Source organism: Poeciliopsis prolifica, unplaced genomic scaffold, assembly GCF_027474105.1.
Source record: "Poeciliopsis prolifica strain line A6 unplaced genomic scaffold, Auburn_PproV2 SCAFFOLD020, whole genome shotgun sequence".
Taxonomy (NCBI): Eukaryota; Metazoa; Chordata; class Actinopteri; order Cyprinodontiformes; family Poeciliidae; genus Poeciliopsis; species Poeciliopsis prolifica.
The window spans coordinates 7,378,365-7,405,481 of record NW_026562395.1 but is presented as its reverse complement, the minus strand read 5'-3'; the positions used below and the strand labels follow the sequence as shown (position 1 = coordinate 7,405,481).

Sequence of the window (27,117 nt, the reverse complement as noted above, 5' to 3'; positions counted from 1 at the left end):
CACGTACATGCAAAAAAAGAGAGTTGCCCCCAAGCTCAAAGAAAGAACGATGTAAAAATAGATGATGGGAAAACCAAACGACTAATGTGACTTGGCAATCTACAGTGGCATTGTGAGGTTGATTAGTTGCACGTGACCAGACGTTCATGCTGCAAGCAAATCATCGAAAACTGTAAAATAAAAAAATAAACATACAGTTTTATCTGCTCTATGGCAAGCTGTAGTCTTGGCGAGCTCAGGAAAGTGACACGAATGACTTCGGAAGCTTACTGGTATTACTGGTGCTTTTTCTCGCTCCGTTTACAGCGAGGGAGCCTTCCTCCATGGAACCAGAGTTAATAAAATCAGCACAAAGCCCGAGTTGATTCCCCACCCTAAAAGTTCCTGAAGAGTGGGACTGAGCAGCAGCCATGCGGTCCGCTGAACTTCAAGCAAAATAAAGCAAAGAAAACATCCAATTGTCTCCAGGGCAAAACTGCAGACATGATGAGCCAAATGTTTTCTTGGAACCACTGAAAACCGAGGCGGTCGGTATTTAGACACACAAATACAAGACTGCACCATAAAATATTCTGAAGACATTGCAGGCTTTGTGTGCCCCCTAACGCTACCCTGACGTTGACGTTGCCCCTTACAAGAACTTTAGAAATGATGTGTTGCTCCAGCCCCCATAAGGCTAATAGTCCAAACAAGGTCATTAATTATGCTTTGAAAGGTCCTCTTTTGGTAACAACACACACTCAGACACACGCATGCACATGACCGCTCACATGCTCAGAGGCTTAACAGCGTTTACTGTACAAATACTAGATTACAGCCAAACCGCTGGCCCTGCGAGCCAGGCAGGGATTGGTTTACCTGCTGTCACCGCTTTGTCTGAACAGCTCTTAAAGGGATTGCTCATTTTTCTGAATGTTAAGCTGCTGAAAGGTTATGAGCAGGTAAAAATTTAGCTAAGGCAGAAGATTTCAGATTTCAGAATCAGTATCGCTCTAGTGAGCGTACAGCCACCAGAATTTTCAGTAAGAACCGCTTTTGTTTGTTTTTCTTTCCACTGCTGCTAACGTTTCCGCATAATACTTCAAATATCCAAAGGGCAAAGCTTAATTCCAATAATGGAGTGTATTCATAACGGTAGTGATCCAGCCTGCATGTCATCCGGATAATCCTGTACATTCATAGACAGTATAAGCCTACGTAAATTGTTTTCTTATATTTGCTTGAAGCACTGCTTTATTTTGAGTTAACATGCAATTCAACAACAATATTTAATGTTAATGTAGGTTATGCATTCTGCATTATCTTTATGATAACCAGTAAGAGGTCAGTGTCTTCAGGTGGCCTATCCAAAGGCCTGTTGCTAAAGACAAAGTCAACTGAAGAGGATTTATGAGGATTATATAGAGTATGACTAAGGAACTAACATATTTTTCATTTAATTTATTGTGCTTACATAATTCTGATTAAGCAACAAGGGTTATTTTTTAAATGAAATGTTTGTTTTTTGCATAACCTTGAGCTGACCGACTGATACTGACGATGTCTGGCAGCCAATGTTTAAAAGGGTTCTGAAGGAATTGAAAACCGGGCCCATTAACTGTACGATGCTCACCACCATGCACATTATTCTGAGACTCATAAACTTATTATACAAACCAAGAGATAATAATACAGCCTATTTTCCTTCATAATTACATGTGTTACTAGTTCTATGTTAAAATGGTTAATAGCCTGTACTTATGTAGCACTTTATCAAGTCCAGAGGAGCCCAAAGTGCTTCTCACTGCATTTAATCATTTATACACACATTAGCAAACTGCTGATGGTGAACGACATCGTAGCCACGGCAGCCCTGCTGTGTTCTATATTTACATTTTAGTTTTTAATATCCACTCCAAAGTACCGAAGTAAAATACTCCTACAAAAAAAGCATGTTTCTCTGAAGAGTTTATTTAATCAGTTTTCTGTTTGCATTTTAGTGACGATGGAAAAAGCATCAAAACAAAAGTGGAATCGCTGTTTCTTGATCGAGTGGTGTTTTTCTGCAGGTGGCAGTAGGAGGCAGAGGAAGTTGATTTTTGTCGCAGTTTTTCAGTCTGCACTTTCAGGACAGTGACGGTTTTTACCTTGATGTCTCAAAAAACAAAAAGGCACAAAGTGGCTGTGCTTCTGTTACAAATTTGAAACAGAAATAAAAAACTTTCCCTAATGTTTAAAAAACCTGAATTTTGCAGTTGCAGCGTTTTCATTAAATTAGAAACGCAATTCAAACTGCACGTGAAGAAGTTTGGTCACACAATACGTCATAAAAAAAAATAAGAAAAACATACTGTAAGGATTTGAGTTTTTCTGTGTGTCTATTTGAGATTCTGTGTCAGTTGAGTTTCTGTGTTGTCCCATCTGCCCTTGATTACCACATGCATTTATGCCCACCTGTGTCTCTTGTTCTCTGTCAGGTCCTTGTCTTGTTGGGTCGATCGTCGTTGTCCGTTCAGTGCTACCAGTGTCAGAGCCATGGCTGTTTGCTCCCCTGTGCTGCCTGGACTTTATTTGCGGCACCATTAAAATCATCATTTCTCAACAACCTGGGTCCACCACATCTGTCCTGCAACTTCTGACATATGCTACGTCATCATCCTTCAACCACTTCCTGTTGTCTTTTTCTTTGTGGTTTGCGCCAGTGAAATTGGCCTGTTTCCATTTAGTGAATTTAGTTCCAAAATGTGAAATTGCACAATTGTATAGTTAACGGAAACACGGCTCTGGAAATGGAAAAAACTTGTTTTTTCACACAAAAAGTCTTATTCATGTGTATGACAGAAATATTAATTTAGCCAAATGTCTATGCGGAGCCTTTTCATGTGATTCTCATCCACTTGTGTGTTTTCTTTTGGTGATGTAGTTTCTTCCCACTGCCTAAATGTGTTGCTCATAGTTACGAGGGACAGAGGGCCTACACCTTTGTATTAACCTTATAAAAAACAATTAGTCGTGCTTCAGAAGTAAAAACACAAAGTTAATTAGAAAAAAAAATTATACATTCTCAGGAGCATACATCATTTCACACCTGGTTATTTCTTGCTTGAGCATTTACTCAACAGTTATTCATGGTCTGGGTTAAGAAATCTCCCTGTTGCACCAGAAAGCTTCACTACAGATACCATAATACAGGAGGGATACATTTTCTCCCTCTGCTGTGTAGAAAATAGAAAATCAGAGTGTCTTCCGACCAACCCCTCCTGAGAGCCGGAGCCGGGTGACCCAGTTGGTCCTGACTGACGAAGGTCACCAGCTGAACAAAACGTTCAACCAGTGGAAAGACTAGTTTTCGAATAAAAAAACTCTGGTCCCAAACGCCGAGATGTGATCCTTCGTGTCACAAGGCATGTGAGGACATCAGGCTGGACTCAAAACTTTTATTGTGAGCCCAGCCCGCTGCGGAGCGGGCTGCAGGGGAAACACATGGAGCGATGTTCACTTCCAGGACACACGCGTTCTTTGTTGACTTAACTCTGACTGTGTCTGGATCAAGCAGAGCACACACAGGTCAGCATGCTCTGCTCTAGAGCTTCAATTCTAGATTCTACATGTAGCATGCAGATAAGGGTGTAAATATTCTGAAACTATGTCTCGGTTTCAAACCCTAAACTACTGCGGTAGCTTCAGCTTTTTAAAAATCTGCAATGACAAAGCTCCTCCCTGTGGACACTTATTTGACCTTTGCCCTTTTCTGCTGAGAACTGCTTTCGATTTACCGATCAATTCTGTGGCCTAAAATATCGTCCTGCCGTGTTATTTCTCCCTTCTGACATCTGTGTGTAATTCTATCACTTAAGGAATTCCCGAGTGGGTGGAAACTTCTCTTGTGTGGTCACTGAAGAGATAGTAATCAGTTTATTTTAGTCTGGGGCAAAAAGGACAGCAATTCCCTCCAGCTGAACTGATTTACAAAACTGAGATGAAAAAGACAAACAGAAACACTTTCCGCCGCCGATGGCTGCTGTCAGTTGCCGAGCTGCCTAATGACATCAATCTATCTCCCTGCGACAGCCGTGATGAAGTCATTTTGAACATCCTGTTTATATTTGACTTTCTTTCTGCTGCAGTCTCCATTCATCTCCCTTTAAACAGCAGCAGATTAGACCAGTTGTTCTCACTCACTACATCCACAGTCCACTGCTGCACCATTACTCAAATGTTTAAGTTTAGCCTTAGGGGACAAAATGTTTCATTCATGAGCATAAAGAAATGACTGATAACAAGCAATTCAATTTGAGCTCAACTCTCATTGATGTGACACAGACACAGATGATGCATGCAGCAGGTTTGCACAAGCAGCATTGTTATGTTATACTGAAAAAGAGACATAAATCATTTTTGTGTTTTTGTGTGTTATTTTTGAATCACTTTGGCTTAATGTACACAATCTGGTCAGGCTGTGCATGGCGTTTTCTTTCTTCAGGGCTTTGTAAGTCGTTCAAATAGAGCGATCTGTATCTGCAATCCTGAATGTTTCCCCGTTGGAGGTCAGAAGTGGTTTGTCACACGAACCCCAAACACCACAAGCCACAGAACACCGAGGAGCACGGCGGCTGAGGCATCATGGACACATCAGCGTACGGGGATGCTTCCCACACCACGACATCGTGAATGCTATAGAAGTATTGCGTTTTCCTAACTCTGAGTCCCATCGATTAAAAAATTTGTCACGAAGAGGAAATTTTTCAAACACCCAGCTGAGGACTCGTTCCTCCCGCTCTGCGTTTATCTTTCCTCACTGCTGCAAACAGTGACGTTTACTCCTTGTCTCATGTCCGTCGGTGTGAGTTAAAAGTTAATGTGTCAGTCAAAAAGTGCATTGTGAAGAGGAAAACAGTATATGCAAGTCACACTTGACTGTAAGTCAGTCGATACCGTTTTTGATGAGCGAACGGAGACGACTCATTGTATTCTCTTACTTTGAGCAAGTTTTAAATAAAGCAAACAACATGACAGCTGGTCATCTGATGGAGAAATCATCAGGCATTGTGATATCCCAGTGCACCCAGCGCTCTGCTCCCTAAACGTCTGTCAGTGGAAGTTGGATTAGATCCAGGACTTTTCAGCAGGGCTTGTGACAGGAAGTGAACCAGAACTGGATGATGTTGTGAACTTCACAGAGCAGCCCGGGCCGGGTCAGGGCTCTCCAGAGGCTCTCTGGCTCATGGGAGGATTTGAAACACATGAAGTCAGCAGAACTTTGTAAAGTAACAAAGTGTTTAATCCCTTTTATCTACAACAAAGAGGTTGAATTTAATTATAGATGTAAAAAACAGTCGTGAAAAATGATCAGAGCCCATTAAACATTCTGCTCTTTCGAAGGAAGTGTTCCTAAATTGATGTCTTCTAGTTAATTCATTATTAGGAGAGAGATCAAGTCACCCCACTGTGTCTCATAAAGATAAAAATCTGAACTCGTCTCGTCTCCACATTGGCAGCCATCTCACATCTGCTGTGGCAGCCTGGCTGATGTGTGTGTTGGCGACTCTCCATCTTATCAGCTTGGTGTTGCATCCAAAACAGTTTGATGTGAACATCGCTGGGCAGTGACAAGTATGTGTAAGTGTTTGTAAACATTTACATGTGCATGAATGTGTCCAATGGACGTCAGCTTTGAGTCCACGGTGAATCTGTCTCCAGCAACCCTCGTCTCTCCTTATTGCGTCTTCCAGATTATTCAGGCAGGTCAAATTATTTTGATCCCTGTTTATATCCCCTCGCAGGGTCATAATCTGCACCCATCTTTGTTCTGAAGGCTCCAGAAAGATCTTTGATCTTAGTCATGCTTATCTATCAATTTAACAGAGTATAAATTTGGATCTATCCTTTATATTAAACTTTTTTGTTGTAAGTTCATCTTTTACGTGATTTCGGTTTTCCTACAATTCATTTGAAACAGGCGATTGTTTCAAATAGCCTGTTGTTTCAAACAGCCTGTTGCAAATTGTTTAGGTCGTTAGCTTGGCTTTTCTACCTGTGACTGAAATGTCCATCGTTCCAGAGCCCCCATGATTCTACTCTGTTTCCTGTGTGCAGCAAATGATCGTGCATAGCTGTCTCCACTCAGCTCATCAGCTGCACAGTATGGAAGCTGGGAGATGCAATATGTGTCATCGGATGTTTTGGCAAAACACAAGCATGATGGTTTTCTCCGAGAAAAGCTTTCTGGAATTGGTGAAAACATCTTCCTCCTTTACAGATTTCTTCTTTTTTGCTAAACCAACTTGGGCCCATTTCAAAAGGTAATAACAGGTTAACAGTTAATAACAGGCTCTGCCACCATGAGAGGCAATGGCTGCCATCAGTTTTACATTGTCACTGGGAAAATTTGGCCCACTCTCCTTCAAAAAAAAATTCAGGGCTTGAGAGCCTGAAGGTCAGTTGAAGATCAGACCAAAGGATAGAAGCCCTGACTTTGTTAAGGTAGTTTAAAAAAACTGTGTAGACATGTCAAATCATCTGTGTACGTTTTAGTGAATGTCTAAACATGCAATAACCTTTCAAAACCCTCCATTCATCAACTCCAAGAGTTAGCATGGACCAGGCACATGTATCAGGTGTTTCTCGTTACCTGATATGCCAAAATCAAAAATGGCAAGGTTGACGATCATGAGTTCAGGAGGCTTCAGCTTGGTCTTGCGTTTGATGGTCATAAAAATGACGTAGCCATTTCCTGTCGCAGACAGGATTCCTGTCAAAGAGAGAGAGAAAGCTTTACTGTGAGGCAATCTTTTTTTCTTCCAGCTTCAGGCAAAGTAGATTACACCAATTTAGATGGACAGTGGAGTTTTGAAGAAGTAGGAGATGAACTACAGCTATGTACAAGCCTCACCTGGAAGGTGGTTCATTGTCATGCTGAGGTTTCACATATTAAATACATGAAATGATGAGAAAAGATAACACACAATATAATTATGCCATTTGTGTTTCTCTTGCAGTGTGTCATATATATAAAGCTTCATTTTAAATGTAAGTTATTTTTTTCAAAGGACCTGAGTGATATTAGAGAGGCATAACGTGTAAAATGTTTTTTTTTTTTGTGCCTTGTAATATTTTATACTTATGTATGTATCTCAAAGACATTAATTAGCCTAATGCTAATTGGTTATGGAGGCTATTTGTGCTTCGGTGGTTGGCAGGTGATGAACAAAGGGTGATCAAAGTCTTCCTACTCACTGCTGTCGCCTGAAAATACCAGGATGTTAATGAGTCCAGTGGGACCTGACAGCAAACCAGAGAGCCACAAACCAAACGAAGGAGCTGCAAAGCCTCACTGAGCCGATGTCTGGGGGATAGCATGGCTCTGATCTGGACATTTTATGTTACATGAAAGGAATATATTCTAAAAATATTATGAAGCACCAACTGAGAACTGGATTGTAGTCTTTAGTATTATGAGGTTTTTATTGTGTCTTTTAGTGTTTTGTAGCTAAAAACTTGAGAGTAACAACATAATTATCCCTAAAGGCTCTTGATATATTTTGTGTTTTTTATATTTTGTCTTTTCATAATTAATTGTATAAATGCAATTTGAATATCATTTGGACAGGTTGTATATTTCGACAGAAATGTTTTATTTTTCATAATTTAGTTTTCTAAATTATGAAAGGGGCAGCATTATGTGTTTTCCAGGCAGCCTGATAAATTTGACTGAGAGCCAATTGGAAAGACAGATCAGATTCTATAAAAAACAAAAAATAAACAAATACTTAAATTTTTGATGTAAAAACTTTATGGATTCTATTTTTTTTTTTTTTTTTTGCATTTTCTTCTCATTTTACCCTTATCTGTGAACTTTTATGGCCCCCACTTTGAAGAACACTGCTGTACAACACAACCTCAACCTGGAAACTTGTGGCAATCGACCCACAACTTTCACACCGCCAGGCGACTCCTCTGCCAACCTGGCCTCAGTCACCTGTATGTCACCGGAAAACTTTAACGCATTAACCGTCACCAGCAGACACATGCAGGTTAAGTGGACGTGTGGCTTTAATGGAGTCCAAAAATAAACAATTGAACCTGTAGCATCTTCCCCACAGATTGAGCAGGTTAGCCTTCAACTCCAAGCTGTTTCCCATCAGATGCTTCCCATTCAGCTAGTTTGATCCGCACAAACATCCCTTTAACTGAATAAACCACATATATAGGGGCACACGCGGTGAAATTAATTTAATAACTGCCACAATGAGCAAACTGTGCACCTCTCCCCATTCCCATGTACTCATATGATACACCAGGAAGGAACATAATAGCGAATGGAGGCTCTCTGCCAAAGCTGGGCTGTGGGTCGATGTGAAAGTTAAACAGACAAACACTCTGAGACGACATGAACCGTCTAACCCCTCCGCTTCTGCCAACCTGGTCCTCCTACTTGGATGAATAATAGGGATAAACAAAATGTATTTCATATCTGGCTCAATGTCTTGCTGTATTAGTTCATAAGGTCTGTCATAACGCTTCCAAAAATATGAATAATCATAATCATCAGAATGGTTACTGGAACATGGGTTCTTCAGTGGGTTTTATTGGGTTTGCTACATGGCAAACCAGGACAAAATGACGCATAAATGAGTTTTTAAAATGTTTTCACAAACAAAAATCTGAAAATGATTTTGGCCTGTATATTTAAACCTTGCAATTATGTAAATGTAACTTTTCAAAATTCAAGTCTCAACGCAGCCCTGAGCATGCCACTCCAATGATGAAACACGGTGGTGGAAGTGTCATGCAGTGGGGCCAAAGAAAGCTGGTCAGGACAAAGAGAAGAGGAGAGCTAGAAAGATAACTATGACTGTGTTTAGGAAAAAAAAAGTCTATTCAAGTGTCAGCATGGCCTAGTCAAAATCCTAAAATAAGTTCTAATAAGTCTTTGCCAAGAACTGAAAACTGATATTCACAGATGCTCTCTGCCCAATCTGTCGGATGTTGAGTTATATTACAAAGACGAATTAGCAGCAATAAGAAAAACCAGAAACAGTAAATCTTTTCTCTACAAAATAGGTCTGTCATAACGCTGCATAAGGTTGCTTCAGTTTATCTCTGCTCTGACTCATGAACCTTTGGTTTTTTAAGTGTGTCAGCACCTCGGAGGACAGAAATTGCACAAGAAATCTGAAAACTTTTCTGATGTTCACATCTGACACAACGAAGCAGATGTCATTTGAACTCTTGCTGTGAGACTTATTTTGCTTTAGAGCTTGACTCATGATTCAGAAGTGTCTTGGGAAGTACAAGTACAAAAGATTTTTGTGAGGCAGGATAACTGTAGACCTTTAGAACGTCAACTCCTCACAGTGACAAGCAAATTGTCTAATGGTTCTGACAGTAACTGAACTGACTGTGAAATCAGTTTTGCCTTTTGTTTGACTGCTTTCGTTGGATGTACACCAGCTGAACCTGCTTCATTTGGGCGCCTCCACATCAGCCCTGTTTGGTCCGCTTCAGTCAAACTCTCACTCCTTCGGCTAGAAAGTCTGGTTCATTTGGTACAAATAACTCTGATGAACAAATAACTAAATAGCGAACTCTGTCCCACCTAAAAACCTTGACCTCGGTTTGGTTGAAGTGAACACTTCTTCTGTTTGAATGCATATGTGACCACCAAGCAGACAGGAGAATATAACATTCTGGCTAAATGTAACCTAAGCAAGCAATGACTGGTGGCCTTCTGCCAAAGACAAAAGTCAAAACCTGCAACTGCTAAAATCTGACACCAGTCATTTCATGAAGAAGGAAATTTCCCTCAGTGTCGTCCTCAGAGCTTTTTGTGTAATTTTCTCTCAGAGGTTCCTGGTGCAGCGCCACCATGTGTGACGGTAGGGAACGGGTTTTTCAAAAGATTTGGACAGTTTGACACAGTGGAGCGCAAAGGGAACTACAACAGCTGAAAATGTAACAAAATGTTGCAATTTCGACCCCCAATCAAAGAGAGCCAACAACACTATCAGATGTGGAAAATCCCTTATTTAAGCAGGTTGCTAGATCCAAACACGATTTCTGTTCTGCAGTTTAAATAATTCAGATTTTCACAAATAATAGTGTTCTTATTAGTCCTCTGGAGTTATAAGAACATTATTCCAGAGGACCTGGACTTTGTCTGCCTCATTTCTGGTAAACTTCAATATATTTGTGTTTTTCTTAGCTATAATTCACGCTCCATCGAAGATAATATACAGTTGTTTTGACATCAGCAGTAAGAAAAGTGTGATGTTGTTCCAAAAGTGATATTCTAATGTTTTTGGAGACTTTTTTCAGAAACTTGCATGTGTTTTTGGGGCCAACTTTAACAGGTTAGTGAGTGAACTTTGCATTTTGTCAGTCAGCAGCACACAGAGCAGAACGTCTGATGTTTACATTTCATTCAAAATGCTGCGTAATAGTGTTTTAATCATAAGCACATGTCAACAAAAATTGCATTTTATCATAATTTTATTTTGATAATAATCTGATAGTTAACAAGGTATTTTCACCTGTGTGAATTTATGTTAGTTATTATTCAATACCAATATGACCTAAAATGTTACTTCTTGGGGTGTTTTTTTCATGTGTTTCTGTGTTTTCCATCATTAAAAAATTGTAATAAAAAAGACTAAATCTTCATTTTTCTACAAAAAAAACATGATTACATAATAAATTATTTGGGTTCCAGAGTCATCTTAACTGCTGTGAAAACAAGAAATTAAAACTAATGTGAATAAAAATATTCCACCCACAATATTTGCGAACAAATTTATTTCAGAAGTGCGTTGAGATTATCAGACTCATAAACATTCACTAATAGTTACATTAAATATAAAGAAGTGCGATACAACATTAAGACCTTGGTCATCTCTCAGTATTTTTTAATATTGGAGGTTTTCGACCTGCGGCTGGCTCTCACTGCTCATCATGTGATCTTCCTGATGGCCTTCAAGCAAAAGTGAGACACTACGTTACACTCTGTTAATTTGGAGACGGTCTAACCAGTAATAGATACAAAAGCTTATTTTGTTATCAGCAACTGGTGAGCAAACTATTATTGCTACAGCACTAACCCTGTTGGGTAACCTTATTTAGTGGTTCTCTTGTGGCCACGGAAACATAAAATGTTAGAGTCTGTCATAAAAATATTTTTAATAGACTTTTAAAAAAATAACTTCACAAAGCTCTTTGGGTCATTTTGTTTTTGAGATATAAAATTTTGAATCCTATGAAATACAACTTTGATTAGTTTTTTTTTTTTCCACCAAAGCAACACAAATATTTGGCTCTGATTGGTTGTTTCTGAGTGGTGTATTTCTGCAGTCAGTACTGGGAGCAATGGGAGAAGACAGTAAAGTTAGACTTTGTCACAAATTGTCTGTCTTAAATTGTCAAGACGTAATGATAATTTTAACAAATATGTAAAGAACATATATTTTTTTAAATTAAATTTACATGTGGCAGCTTTAATACAGAAAAATAACTTAATTTTGTTTTCTTGTATCGTCCACCTCAACCAAACTGTGCAAAACCCACAAGATGTCCAAAGGATGGATGTTTTTTGGTGAACTTGCTCACCTGGTGTCAGCTTTAACCTCTTCCAGTGTTTAAGATTTAATGTGTCTGTTGGACTGAACAGTGTATTAATATCAGGGTTTTCTCTATCTTAAACACGTGCTGCGATACTGTTAATGCCCTCTGGGCCCTGTGAGACGTCTAGCAGATGTTATCAGAACATATTCCATTTGTCCCAGTTTTCCTCCTCCACAAACATTGGCCAGTGGAGCCTGTTGGTGGTTTCGTAGTGTAGTTATTTGTACGGCTGACGTCTTCATCCCACTGAAACAAAGCTATCTTCTTCAAAAGCCGTTCCCTTCCACAACTCGCTAATTGAGATTTAATAATGTGCTTTTTGTGGTTACACAACAGAGCAGCACCAAGCTGAATCTCCTCTCTATCAGCCACCCTGCAGACCTCACTGCTATATTGAGATAATAACTAATGGAATGCGGACAGGATATGAGGAGAGAGAGAGGAACTTCCAAATCCTCAAACCTTCAGATCTGCAAACAGGAAGTACATATTGATGTTTTTGTATTTTTAATTTGGAGACTATCCCAAACACCAACTTTAGGTATTGTATAAAATCTCTGTTTGATTGTGAAGTCAGTCATCCTAAATGCATTAGTACCCTCAAGCTCAACTCTATTGTGATCTCAAAAAAAAATTTTTTTTTTCCACATGAGCTGTTGATCCCTGCAGCTCCTCCAGAGTTGTCACGATGCCCTACACTGCTTATTTATTACGCATTTGTTTCAAAAGAATGTGTCAGTTTCAGTCAGTTGTTAGCGCTTCACATGCGTCCATAAAGTTGCAAGAAGTGCATCAAGGTCGTCTGCTTCTATGAAGGATATTCTTTTTTGCTGTTGTTTTTACGCTGATCTGAGGAATGTTAATGTCTAAAAGGTTAACTAAGATGGCTGATTAAACTGATGGACATTAAAACACACCTGATAAATCAAAGCCAGCGCACTCACATTCCAGGGGAGATGAAGACAAATCAGCAGACTGTCTTTCAGTCCATTAGCTAAAAGACTTCAGCGTGTGCAGCAGCTCAGTTATTCTTGTTCTGTCATTGATTCAGACATTAGATAGAACACCTTGATGTGTGTTTTACCCCCTGTGTGAAAAACCTTGCTTTTATGAAATACCCTTAAGACAAAAGCTTTAACACCCTTCTTCAGTCAATACTCTAAGTATTGTTTAAACTGAGAATAAATTAGTCACATGTAGATTCTTTGCATTAATTAGTATTTATGGGGGTAGTTTGTTATTTATTAAGGCTGAAATACAAATACACATGGTCCTGTGGTGGCACAGGAATCAAGCACAACCCACATGAGGAAGCCTTTTGAATCCCTGGTGACCTTTGCTGCATGTCTTTCCTCTCTCTCATTACCTACGTTTTGTGTAAGCACTTTTAAAGGATACTAGAGCCAAAAAGTACTTTAAAAAAAAATAACAATTTGTTCCAGTTTGCTGTCTAATCAGCTGGAGTTGAACCGGTTATGAAGAACCAATCCATGCATGAACATTCTTTCAACTCACTGTTCACGATGAAGACTTGGAACCTTTGAAGATGAAGAGAAGCTTTTAGAGTCGATGTTTGAGCGTCCGATATTCTTTTGTTTTTGCGATCAAAAACTGAGACTCACCGCTCTGCCAACAGAAAATGATCCATTTGGACTTTTTACGTTTTTTTTTATTTTTTACTTTTTGGACCTTTTTCCCCGGTCATAAAGCCAAAGCACAGGTTAGATTAGACCTAAAAAAAATAATAATCTTCACCTGTAGAGTTTTTTCAAAACACTATTGCAGAACTTTTGGGTGAAGCTGCCTAATGCTCTCTTTGTTGGATCAGACTAATAGACAGCACATTGTATATTTTTCTTGCTGACTGCTAATAGAAGTCAGCATACTCTCAGAACATTACTCCGTGAGACACTGCTGTTATACTTGATATAGTAAAGTACCAAATACGCTTAAAAACAGAAACTTGTGGTTTCTGGAGGAGAGGAAGATAAACAACGCCGAGACGTAAGAAAACCTTAAATGAAAGGTAAAAAAAAAAAAAAAAACTGAAGTGAACATAAACGCTAGATAGAAAGGAACACTAATCTACCGAAGACCAATTTACAAGAATACAGAAGAAACTAAAGTTCAACCATCTACAGATCATGGAAGTCCCCCACATCCACCCATTCCCCAAAGAGTCTAGGTAGGGGGAACAAAACAAAACCCAAACCAGGTGGGCACAGGGGCCTCAAAAGGAGGGCCAGAAGGAAAACAAAAAAATAATGTGAAGGAGGCCTTGTATGGAGGGCAAAAAACAAAAAAAAAAAAAAAAAACAGAGTTCAGATAGACAACCTGATTCAATGACCAGGATGTTCCTGTTCTTTATAGTCCTGGGGACTCTGCTGACCTTTAACCTATAGGAAATCTTTAGGCTTTTGTCAAGAGGAAAATGAGCGACAGTGGACCCAAAAATGAAGATGAGCCAGGCAGCTATCAAAGCAGCCTGGGCTCCATGCCACAGCACATTGATGCAATAAGTCAAACAACAGGTCATAGTGCTCAAGACAGCCATCTTTACTTGTATGCCAGAGTCATTAAAATTTCAAAAAATAAAAACTTGGAATATTTTACTCTGCGTCATGAATCTCTATAATATTCACTTTCTGAAATGACTGGCAAGAAATACTGCATTTTAGGCAATATTCACATTTTTTATATGCATGTGTGCGTGCACTTATTTCCTTAAGTTTTACTAAACAACAAACTAATCCAACCGGAGTTTAACTACAGCTGTTAATTATATGACATTATGTACTAATTTATCTAGTTTTAATACTTTAACTGTAATATTCGATCTTGCAGTGAGGGTGTGACATATTTTACACACCCTCACTGCTTTGTTTGGGTGGAATTTTCCAGGAACTGAAAGACTCACATTCACCAAAATAAACCCCAAACATTAAAGAGTTTTGCTGAGAGGTGTACAATGTGTGGAATGACAAGAAATGTGAAAGCAGTGCTGAGGTGGATGTTGGCTGATACGGAAACTCACCTATGATGCAGATGTAAAAAGCCGCAATAATGTCCGCCTCTCTGGAAAGCCTCGAAGCAAAGGGGTCACCACGCAGGAGATAATGGGGGACGTATGCAGGGTATGGCCATGTTGTGTTCTCCATCACTGCCATCAGTGGGGAATGTCCTGTGAAGTGAAAGGAAGAAGGTTGAAACAATAGAAGAGCTTCCTTAAATAGAAAACGGCTCACAAAGACACGAGGTTTCAGGTAAGCATTGCAGAAAAGCAACACTTCCTGTTCTGGCTCTGCTTCATAGTTCGGTGCATGAGTCTGTCTTTCCTTATCTGAATAAAAAACAACCGGCGCAAAAACAATCTGATGCCACAAGTACCAATAAATAGTGGACAATTTGCAGCGAAACAGAAAATGACTGCTAAACTGGTGTTCTGCACCGATTCACTTTTTTCACTTCTGATGCCGATACCAATATCTGAAGTTTAGTATCGTATAATTCCGATCCGCTGCAGAAAAATAACAGAATTGACTTAAAATGCTTTTTTTTTAAATCACAGGCATAAACGTACTGAATTATAAATTTCTTTAATAACCCTGGAGAGTACAGCACACTCTAATGCACCAAAGGCTTCACAAACTTGTTCAACATGTAAAAACAACACAACTTGAATTTGTTCAGTTAGTGTGATTCGCAGAACAGCCAATGTAAAAGAAAAATGAAAGAAACAAACATGTACAAATATAGGGTAACAAACCTTCTTCCAAGTGATTCATGCAGTGTAATTTGAAATTTAAAATATAATGCAGTATAATATAAATATAAAATTAAACAAAATATATCCGCTCTTATGGATTGGGTACATTCAGTATCGGTGCCAATGCAGATATTAATATCAGATCGGTGTTGCTCTACTTCTATGCACACACTGGATTGTATAGATGTGACTGCAAGACGGGTGCTTTCACATTTTCTTCCACAAAAGAAAAAGATACACATTTAAACAAAGTAAAATTAGTTTTTACTGTCTAAGTCAGTGCAATATGTTTTGTATGTGTTTCCATATGGTGTATGTGTCATGGTTGCACTTTTAAGTTGAAAAGCAACAAGGTAAAGATGAGTAAAGCCAGTGAGCAGCTGCTCTTCATTGGCATCTGGTGGAAGTGATCTTGTATCAGGAGGATCTTATATCCATTGTTAAATGATCAAATCTGAGCTAAAGTACCTCGATAACAGCTGCTCAAAAAGCCATTAAAAAGAGCTGCTCAAAAATTCTCCCAAACTCTCCAGACTTTCACATCTCATTATTCTGTCATATAGAAAGGTTCATCTATTGTAAGCCTGAAAACTTATCATAGCGTGTTGTACTGGACCAATGTCTTGCTGAGACCAGCGTTGACCTGAAACGCTGAAACTTTTCCATTTAGCCACATAGGTGTGTAAAATGGGAGCCGTCGGCTCCAAACGAGTTTGATGTTCCGAACATAGGGGACGTGAAATCAGAGGATGCAGGTGGAATGAGCGCTTCCTTCCTGGTGAAAACACGGGGGTCAGAGGAGGTCGCTGTGAAGAAGATTGCATCATTCGCTAAATCGGACTTCACCAGTCTAAGACAACTGTTGCAGCAGCTTAGGACAAACACCGCTTTTAGACATTTTGAATTTACGACGCAGACAGGAAAAACGGCTGACTTGGGAGTAAAGAAATGCTGCAACAGTCTGGCTTCATTCGGCTGTGTCTTAACGTCATTGACTTCTGTCTGAAAAACATAAAAACTTGATTGAAAAGGAGGTTGGGGTGGATCACATGGTTCACCGAGGATGGCATAAATAAGGTTTGTCTGAGCGTTAGACAGGAAATCAGGGTAAATAAAGTCCAATTTTCATTTGTTTACTGGGCCTAACAAAACAAAACAAAAAAATAGTACTAGTCATGGCTCTCCAGGAATTGGAGGGAATACCTTGCATCTTTTTCTTTGTTATGTTGCAAAAAAAAAACTTTCCAAGTATTTGGACACTGCAGTTTGTAACTTTGATAACAATATGATTTTTATACATTTGTTAAAACTCTGACAAATGTCCTGACAGTATATAAGACAGATAATCTGCGAAAAAATCCAGCTTCTCTGCCTCTTCCCTGTGGTTCTCCTTCCATCAGCAGACAAACACTGCTTCAAGGAGGAGGGTCTTATTCCTGTCAATCATGCTTATGCACCCGTACCCCTTGAAACAGAAGGACCTCGCATGACTATTTAATTTCCCTTTGGGATTAATAAAGCATTTTAGAGCTGAATTAACTTGATTGTCTGTGGACCTGCAAACAGTTGCGGCAACACATGGAGACACTGTCCCTACTGTCTGTAATGAAGAAACACTGGAGATGTGCTGAACCCCAAGGTTTAAAAGTTTAAAGATACCACAATTAAAGGCAACAAATTAATGAAAACATTTTTAAAAAACACTAACAGTAACACAATCATAAACATCTACACACTATAACAGTGAAAAACAATAAAGTATGACCAATTCATAAAAATAAACTAGAATAATTAAAAAACATAGACTGAATTCCAAAATAGGCCAAAACTATAACAGCGTAGATAAAAGAAAAGGGAGGAGTAAATAACTGCAAAAAACATAGAAACTTTTAGATCAATCTGAGAAATTTTCTAGAAAAAGCAAAGACATTTTTGTGCTCCAAAAGCTGAAGATTTGCTAGAAAGAACTCTGGAAGGTTTAGATTAATCTCAGACATTTTTTTTAGACAAAACTTGGAAAATAATGAGTGTGAAAAGTTGAACATTTTCTGGGAACTTTTCACATAATAAATCTTTTTTTTTTTTAAACGTAGTTCTTTCTACAACATCCTGTGGTCGTCTTCGTCTTTTCCGCCAGTAGTAGCAGTTTTGCCTCATACACTCATTTTGATACGGCCAAAAAAAAAACACCTCATCCTGTCACTGTTTTATTTATTTATTTTTTTAATTGCTGTGTTTCCATAAAGCAAATGTATCTTTGTAATTACAGTTTGTGCAATTATATTGTCAACAGATATGCAGCTACTGTTGACTCCTGGATTCCAACCTTGTTGCTGCAATACAACAGAGCTGCAAACAAATAAAGACTCGTCCATGCCCAACCAGAAGCCAACAGCACTTTAATCACCACAAATGCATAAAGGAAGAAATTGAAATTAGTCCATTTTTAACCAATTTGTAGACATGCAGTTTGTTTACTTGCAAGGGAAACACTAAGCATCTATGGAGAGGTAAAGTACTGATCAGACCCCAGGGCAGGATTAGAATCTGCTCTATTAAACTGTGTGTATCCAAGATTAAACCGAGAGATCACAAGATGAATCAAACATTCTTCTTTCAGTTCATTTATTGCCACGTATCCAATGTGATCGCAGTGCAGTGAAGTACTGCTCATCGTAAGCGCTTCGGCCAAATTCCTCCTCACATCTCAACATCGGACCATCAATGCTGTGAACATTCCCACACAGCTGATGTTTGCCAATAGGTTTAGAGTTTCTTACTTATATCAAAGTGTTGGTGAATGGAAATTCTATTTACAGTTTTCCTCAGTCTGTCACAATAATCAATAAATCAATGAATCGCACGATGGATTCAAATGAGCTGATGATTTTATATATAAAAAAAAAAATTGTGTTTTGCCTGCAAGTGGTTTCAGTTCAGTTTTATTAATTCGTTATTTTGGATATTTGAAAAACCTTCGAGTTACAGTCTTAAGCATTCAGGATAAGCCAGATTTTGGAGGCTTGAAGACACAAGCCATTTCTCCCGCTAGCCCTTGTTTTGGTTGGATTAACCAGGATGCTTTCCGCTCTGTAACGTAATTCTAAGCAACCATCATTTTAAGCTGATGTCTTAAGCTGATGTCTTAAATTTAAGACTTACGGATGCCCTGTCATTTTGTAAATAAATCCTCTTTATTTACAAAATGAAGCAAAAATCATTACAGGTACAGTAAAAATAGGAGACAGGAAAATGTAAAAAGAACACATAATAAGAATTGTGAGGAAAAACAAAATTTAGGAGACAAAATGCATCAATAAGTAAATGGGAAAACATAAAGCAATACATTTAAAACAGCAACATTTATTTTACATGCTTAAATATATAATTTGTTGGAACACAATTAAATATGAATGTCAACAAAATTTTAAGGTCAGGTAAGATTCACAGTTTTCAAAATGAATTGTTGCATTTTAAACATTTTGATTTATTTATTGGGCCGTTTAAATATTTCTGTCAGTGTCTGTCCTCCATAGACAGGCACTAACAGATGCAGAGATAAATTCTCCATGTGTCAGAAAAGTTTATATGCCAGCTCGTCAATTTCATCATGACGATTAAAGCCCAAACCCTCAGGGTGAATGACTCACACAGTTTAGTCTGAAGTGTCAAAGTGACACCAGGAGAAAACGGCGTGCAATTTCTCACTTTTTAAAATGGCAGAAGAAAAGTTTACACTGGGACAACAGCTTGTTTTTTTCTTGTTTTTTTTAATCATACGTATGAAAGTGAGCAGAGTCACATAACTCTTGTGCAACTCTGGGAAAGGGCAGTTAAAGTTCAGGGTGATTAAAAACTAAAACACAGACACCTCTGAAATGGGTGAGGTGTATTTTAAGGCTTTAGCCAAAGACAAAAGGCTAAAAGGTCACCGCAGTGTTAATTAGGTTCATCATATTTACACTCCTGAATCGGTTTGACAGACAGTAAGTGTGAACAGACTGGATGCCAATCAAGAGATCCAAGTACAAGGACTTCGAATTTTATCGTGATATGTTATGGTGTTAATTTTACATTGATTAATTTAAGACTTACGGATGCCCTGTATTTTTCAGACTAACTTATTTCTAACATCATCTGTTCTTGCTCTTTGTTTGTGCAACCCAGTGCATGTCTTTGTTTACACAATTAACTTTCCAAATTATCTGGATTTGGCAGTCACATTTGCAACAGAAAAACATGAACCGTTTTTGCAGTTACGCCATTGATTAAAAAAGCATTAGTCCCAGGAGTAATTACCTGCATAATCGTAAACAACGGCCAACCTTAATAACTAATCTCTGCCTTCCTAATTATTGTCTCTTAAGTTTTAAAGGTCATGCAACAGTAGAGATATCAATTTTAAACCCATGCAAAGTTGACAACAGTTGTGGACACAGAGAGCCTTCCCTCAGTGGAATCAATTAGTCTGTGTCAGAATGAGTTAATGCCTGGCCACACACGTGGGCTTTAAACGAGGGAATCAGCTGGACAAGCGGGGTTGCCTAACAGCTTGGTGCAGAAATGCAGCTTATCAAACACCTATAAGGACGATGCGGTAACAGCTACTGTTGCTGGTGACAAATAGAAACAAATATTTCAATGTCACTGAAGGCAGAGGAGAGGGAATGAAAAAGCAAAGTGGTGATTCTGGATTCAGGTTTTGCCGGTGTGATGGCTGAGTTCAAGACGCAAAGAGAGGAGAGTGAAAACGCAGCGGCTGGAAGTCTTTACGCAAGTCAAGGAGCTGAGATAACCAGTCTAATTTATCTGATCAATCTTTTTTATTGGCAGGATAATATCATCTATCTTTCTCTATTTTTGCCTTATCTAACAGCCTTAATAAATCTTAAGTCAAGGTGAAAGTGTTTTTGGGGGACGTTGTTATGTTTTCCAACGTTGGACTCCTATAAACCAATAAGTAACTGATCCTGCTAATAAATCCACTATATTCATAAATGTATTTCTTGTTTAATTTATAAAATGAAATATTTACATTTGAAGCAATGACAATGTTTGATAGCTTAAATGTGCATAAGTACTGCAAAGTTTAACATAAGACTTGGTTTGTATATATAAGATTATTTGCCGAGCGATAAATGAACAGCCTGCTCTGTTCTCCAATAATTAATTGGATTGTTATTAAAGTGTTTTTGAGCTCATAAACTGCCAAGTTATTCATCCAGGGTTTCTGCAGGTCTCACCAGCTCAAATTAAAGACGTTTTAAGACCACGATGAATCAAACGAAATGCCTGTATCACAACCAGAACGGCGAGACCTTTTGAACAATAACAACACAAGACTGAACTAAATATGGAGACAAAGACTGAAAAAAACAAGAAAAACCCAAACACTCCAGGATTGTGCCGACTTTATGGCAAACTATTAAGGTGTTTTATTATTTTAGCAGCTGACAATTACTGTTTTCTACAAAAACAAGTATGTTGCATCACACACTGTTTCTATTCAGCTGTTACTTCACACAACTTGTGTTCTGCAAAAGAGCCCCTATGGAATTCACATAGGGGCTCTTGAACGACCTTCAGCCTCTCTGAAGGTCGTTCAATGCAAACTGTAACAAGGTCTTGGTCTTTCAAAGCCTATGATACAGACAGGAAATCGTTCTCAGCGGGGAAGAGACCGGATTGGGTCAGACTCACATCTGGTTCACACAGCAGGTGGCAGCAGCATTTACCCAGGAGGGAAACCTTTGTGGCTTGTGTTGTCAATGCACAACAAACCACCTCAGAAAAAGAAAAAATAGGGTCAACCTTAGCTTTCCTTACCCCACACACAGAGCTGTCCAGAAGGGCAGATCTATTAAGTCTAATTCTACGCTTTGTGCTCTGAGTGACGTGATGTCTTCTTATTTTTTACATTATATTTAGAGTTCCTAAAGGCACTTTCTAAACCATCTGAAAGAAGGTTATTGCAGGTTATTTTTTACATGTTTGACCAAAGGTAGTCAACCTGTTGTTTCTGTCAGTTTCTGTTTCTTTATTATTTATTTTCCATCGGCTGTTATTCTCCCTCTTGCCCTGACAGAATGACTGAAAGTTGTTTTTACATGTTGGACCAAACCGGTGAAGCCGTTGTTGGATTTAAGCGAGCTGTGCTGGTGCAGAGCTTCAGATTCACTGAGTTTATGTCTGTGTTTAAAAAAAACACACACACAAAAACAAACGTCAGCACTGTTCTTCTGTAGCTGGTAGGTGATAAACCTCAGATTTCATTTCGGTTCCGGATCTCTATAGTCCCAACGAATGAAGATTTGTTTAGGAATGCCAACTAATCCAAGCTCTAAGCACATCTCAAAATAATCCGTGAGGTCTTGGGCATCATTTAAAATGTATTCAATTAATCCTTGCATTGTTCCCCATGTATGAGGTAGTGCTGAGGTAGAAGGATTGCAAAGGCTGCTCATGCATTGGGCTATAACACATTGCTGATAGTTGAATTTGATGAAATCAGTTTGATGATTATTTTGGCTGGGCAGTTATTTTATTTAATTTATTTATTTATTTTAAAGCACAAACGTGGTTGTGTTTTCCTGACAAACAAAATATTTACTCTGTGAATCATCCAGTTACACGCATTGCTTAGTGATCAGTTAGAATATTTAAGGTATAAAATCAGAAGGAGTGTTCAGTATCAACAAAATCCTTTGCTTCATGTATCTTTGAAAGCGTCATTACTTTTGATTCCAACAGAAGAATTCAGATTAGAGAAAACCGTTTTCTTATCCAGCTACGTCTTAATCTTGCAGACACCTCTAAGAACAGACTAATCAAACTCAGAGCTCTGACAGATTGAATCACTTCATCTTAGAAGGTTCACTGCTATCAGCAGACCTCTGGATGAAGGACCTGGACTTGAAATTTGTGTGTTAATACCTTGAGAACATGCTGTTTTAAATCACCCTGGAAGAATCGCATACCGTCCCATCCCCACAGCCGTCTGCCGTCCATCAGTTCTGTGTCAACGTGATCGCCACAATCTAACAGTCTTAAAGGGTTATTTCATCTCGTGTGAAAGGTTCAGGCGGCAGACTCTGTTCTTCCAAAAGTTGCTTTTTGAAAAACGTCTCTGTCTGCTATAGGAGAGGTTGCATTTACGGGGCAGGTAATACATTTTCTGCTCCGCGAGGACCAGACGCCGTCTCTTCCATGTTTCCAACCGTAACCTTTGTGGAGTTGAGGAGCACGACAAGTACAACATTGTAAGACCCTCAGCACATATTTTCACCTATTAGAACTTACTGCTCCGAACAAACTGGCATTGTTTGATTTACTAGTAATTCGTCTTTCTGCTCAGGTAGCCTTTACAGACAAGCCACTTGTAGCTTGTTTTAGTGTTAAAGTTTAACCTCTCACTGCATGCTCTTGGCTATAGTTTAATTAATTACATAAATTTGAATGCGTCACGATAATTTATTTATTTTTTTTGTGAAATTAGTCGCTTTTTTGGTACGTCAGTAAATGCGTTACTTACTCCATGTTCTGGTGTTTATTTTTATTTATTTACTTGTCTGTGTATTCATTCTCTTTCTCTCTTGGTCTTTTTCAATTCTGATCTAATATCTTTGATTAATCAAGGAATATTAGAGAATATGAAAATAATAATGCAAATCAAAAATAACTAACAATATTAAAGACATATATATTATATATATATATATGCTAACATATATATGTTAAACAATTTCATTGTTTCTGATCATGTCCTGCCTTTGTTCTGATTGTAGAATCTTAATTTGTCACCAGCGCAGACGCCATCTACAGTCCACATTTCGAAATAAGTTTCATGAACAATCCAGGCTTTCTGAAACACTTCAAAACTGAATGAATATAAAAGCATGTTCAACTCATATTTATTTAATAATTACCAGTGAAAAAGGTTCATCGATATATTTTTGACAAAAATTCAACAGCCAAGCTGACTGTTCAGTAATGTAGCAGTAAAAAGGTTCTTTTGCATAAAAATTATGCATTTTTATTTTCTCAATAGATGGGACTTTTTGAATTAAAAACATTTTATTGTCCATGTGTGGTTTTTAATTCAAATTTGATTCATTTTTGATCCATTAATTGCAGAACCTACAGCTGGGTAGGGCGACTCAGTTGACTCGATTAAAAATTAAGTAGAGATCAGTAACACAACAACATACAAATGAGGATTTATTATCCAAATGGGCCAAATCAGGCAACAACTGTCACCATTAGATGCGCTTCAAATTTGATCACTTGCATGTGTGGAAATGATCAATCAAAGCTTGAAATAGCTTGAGGAGAATTTTGAAAACAATCTAAAACGAGTTCATGTGGTTGTTTCATCATGAGAAACTAAATCTTTCCTCCTGGAAGCAACAGAAACATGCAGAGACCATCTTTCAGTCAGCTGACCAGCAGTGCGCAATACATAGTTCTTTCATTCTCTTGGTTTTCTGTGCAAAATTCCACTTTTTTCATGAGACTTTTGCACTTTAAAGTCAAATAGTGTTGGGATTTTAATACACGCATTCGTACATTATTTAATATTTTTTATTGCCTTGATGGTCAGCTGCAGAGCCCAGCAGGAGAGGAAACAAACACAGAGACCTGAAGTCTCAGGATGAAGATGACACCTGTCATCACACTGTGGCTCATCACGCATGAAGGTTTTCCACTTCAACACGGTTCCAGTTCCCATAGGGTTTAAATCACAATGGAGCTTTTATAGGTCATCTTTAAAAAATAAAAATAAAAAATGACAATAAAAATAAAAAGCCCCAACAAAAATATCCAAACTTTTTCGTTATCAAAAAAGTATTATGGTATTAATATATAGAGAAAAAAAATGTCATCCTTTCTGTCTGAATTACAGAAGGAAAACTCTTCATAGCCACAATAACACATCACTCAGCCAAACAAACACACTTCAGTCTTCTTCGTGTCTTTCATCTACAGTTGGAATAATTCAAAGGAAAAGTACAGAGAATGTTTTGCCCCTGTAACTCACCTTGTGTTCATCGCTCGGACGTCATCCCGCTTCAAAGTTTAGTGTCCACCCGTGGGCTGCCGGTCGTCCCTGCTCCGCTGAGTTGGAAACTGCGCGGATGACGCGATAAGGTCTCTGAGCCGCGGAGCCGCTCCGACTCTGACCCGCTCACTGCATCAGTCAGAGAAGCTGTCGCGAGACCGTCACTCTACGCTTTTTAAGAGTCAGAGCCGCTCTGGCTTCCGGTCACGCCTTTCAAAGTAAAAGCCTTTTATTTAATTATTTATTTATTCATTCATTCATTTATTGTCCTTCACCATTCACTTGCTGATGCACAACCTACTCTTACTCCATGCGCTAGAGCCCGTTGAATTTTGTTTTCATCCCTTAACGTTGTGCATATCAAATAATTTTTTTTATAATTACAGACAAATTGGATATCACCTATAGTGTTTCCCAAAGGAAAACACTATAGGTGGGGGGGTGGGGAGGCAGAGCAATAAAAGGATCAAAAAGATCATACAAATCAATTGATTATACATTTTAAGTTATTACAACTTGTTGACTTGGTTAATTTATAAATTGTGCGGAAAGCCCAAAATTAACATTTTCCCTTTTAAACGGATTGAGGCATATGCAAATTCAAAACGAGTAAAGTCAGATCCACACACAGAAGTTGGTGTATGTGGTGTGAAACGATGGAGCGATTTGTGGAATTAAATCTACTTGTCCTGCATGCTGTTATCGCAAAACGTGGGGACACGTTTTGTGATAAATACACATTCATCTGAAATATGTATGAAATGTATGAAATACCGTACAAATGTGAGTATATCTGTTGATGTTCCTTTATCAAGAACGCCTTCTCATCTGTTTGCTAACATACAATTCAAACCACCATAACTTGCCACCGATGATAATTGATCAACAAAATGAATTAAGGGATCTACATGTAGTGAAGTCGGCCGGTATTCATTAGGACCAAAGTATTAGAATACCAACAGGACGATGAAGCCTCAACTCCAACAGCATCCAAAGAAAACAAAACCCCAGACTGATGCCTGCCTGGGATCAACAGCTCAGTTTGATTATTGAAACACTTTATTCCTCTCATTACCTCCTGAGAACCCATTATGTCCTGCAGTCATCATGAGTATTGATGCTGACCATATCCATCGCCTTATGACCGCAGTGGAACAATTTCTCAAGATGAAAACCAGCAGAAAAAAAGGCACCATGCAACGCAGGTCCAATAATATCAAAGTAGTTTACTGAGCATTACAATGTGTTCACTGTACTCCAGGGACCTTCCATAGTCACCAGATCTCAGTCCAGCGCAACACTTCAGGGATGCGCCAGAAAGGAACATTCTTGTCATCAGTGCCAGAAATGTTTCCATCAGCAACTGTTTCCATTGCAAATGTGCAGAAATATCTGTTGAAAAAACTAATTTTGTAATTGCGGCGTTTCCATTAAGTAAGAAATTTTGTTAAGATCACATGTGAATAAGTTTGTTCATGGGTTAAGTCCTTAAAAATCACAGAAGCGACAGACGTAAACAGTTACATGAGGTACGTTCATAATTCAGCCAATCAGAGGAGACGTCAGCGTCTTAAAGAGGGGTTGGAGTGACAAGCCCCCATTTGGGAGCGGCGACGTGTGCCTTCTTTTGGGAAAATTGTAGTCAGCATTTTCACAGAAGAGTTATGAATTAAACATGTATAATTACACAAACTTTTTGATGAACTGTGTGATGTGATGAGAGCTCTTATGGAGCCAGCTGCACAATGTCTGAAAACAACAAAAACAAAACATCAAAACTATTGGACAACTTCATTTATTGTCATTTTATGTTTCATGGAAAATGCAGCTGCTAGTCCAGCAGAGCCACAGAACTGAATCAGATTTAAAGGCAGAAGAGAATCTAATCCGTAGCAATCAAGTGAACAAAAAAATATTATTTCAGTCCAAGTCATTCCACACGTCTTAATTCAGTCCTGTCACACTCAAACACACCAACGACCATCAATCCATTATTCATACATTCCTTCTTTCCAATGGTCATGTGCTCCTCAAACTCAGTTCATGACGATGATCAAATCATGTGGAGTATGGCGGTCTTCCAAATACACCCAATGCATTGGAGAGCTACGTCTGGGGCAAGGCAGCATGATGTTCTCATGGCCGCCAAATAAGTTTTTAACCTTTGTCCGAATTTACGGAACGCCTCATGACATGTCACCTTTGTCCGAATTCACGGACAAAGGTTAAATATGGAGCGTTTCAGAAACTGGATTCAGATACTGGATTCATTCAGATTGCTGTTTGGGAAAAGACAGAAGAATGTGGGCAGATGAGCCTCACAAGTTGTCAAGTGATGCTGGATCTCCTGACCACGGGAGAAATCACAGCTGACTTCTGCAAAGTTAAAACAGTCCTAACGGATTTCCAGATTTTTAGGTGCGTAGAGAATTCAGTCCCTCTTCTTCTCCCTAATCTGCATGATCCAGTGCTGCCTGATGTTTGATGGACCAAAGGCCAAGGGAGCAGGGAACTCCTCGTACAAGCAAACATTTTCCAGTCTTTCCTCCAATTGTTTATAGGCATTATAAAATTTGTCCCTTCCCTATTTGGAAATGTTCCCGGTTTAAACACTGGTCTGTTTTCTGATCCAATCTCGAACTGTAAGAAGTTAAACTGCAGCGCCTCTGACGTTGGATGGGTTCACTTACTGCTTTC

General features: G+C 38.7%; 1 protein-coding gene across 1 annotated transcript in view; it reads right to left on the bottom strand.

The window, feature by feature from the left end:
- The window catches only part of opn5 (opsin 5), a 32,458-nt gene extending 7,940 nt beyond the window's left edge, over window positions 1-24,518 (bottom strand). The window contains exons 1-3 of the mRNA XM_055044579.1: window positions 24,400-24,518; window positions 14,631-14,777; window positions 6,611-6,730 (exon numbers count right to left, since the gene is read on the bottom strand). Coding sequence (XP_054900554.1) covers window positions 6,611-6,730; window positions 14,631-14,763 — 253 coding nt within the window. The 5' untranslated portion in view covers window positions 14,764-14,777; window positions 24,400-24,518. The remainder of the gene's footprint in view (window positions 1-6,610; window positions 6,731-14,630; window positions 14,778-24,399) is intronic.
- Window positions 24,519-27,117: the final 2,599 nt, after the last annotated feature.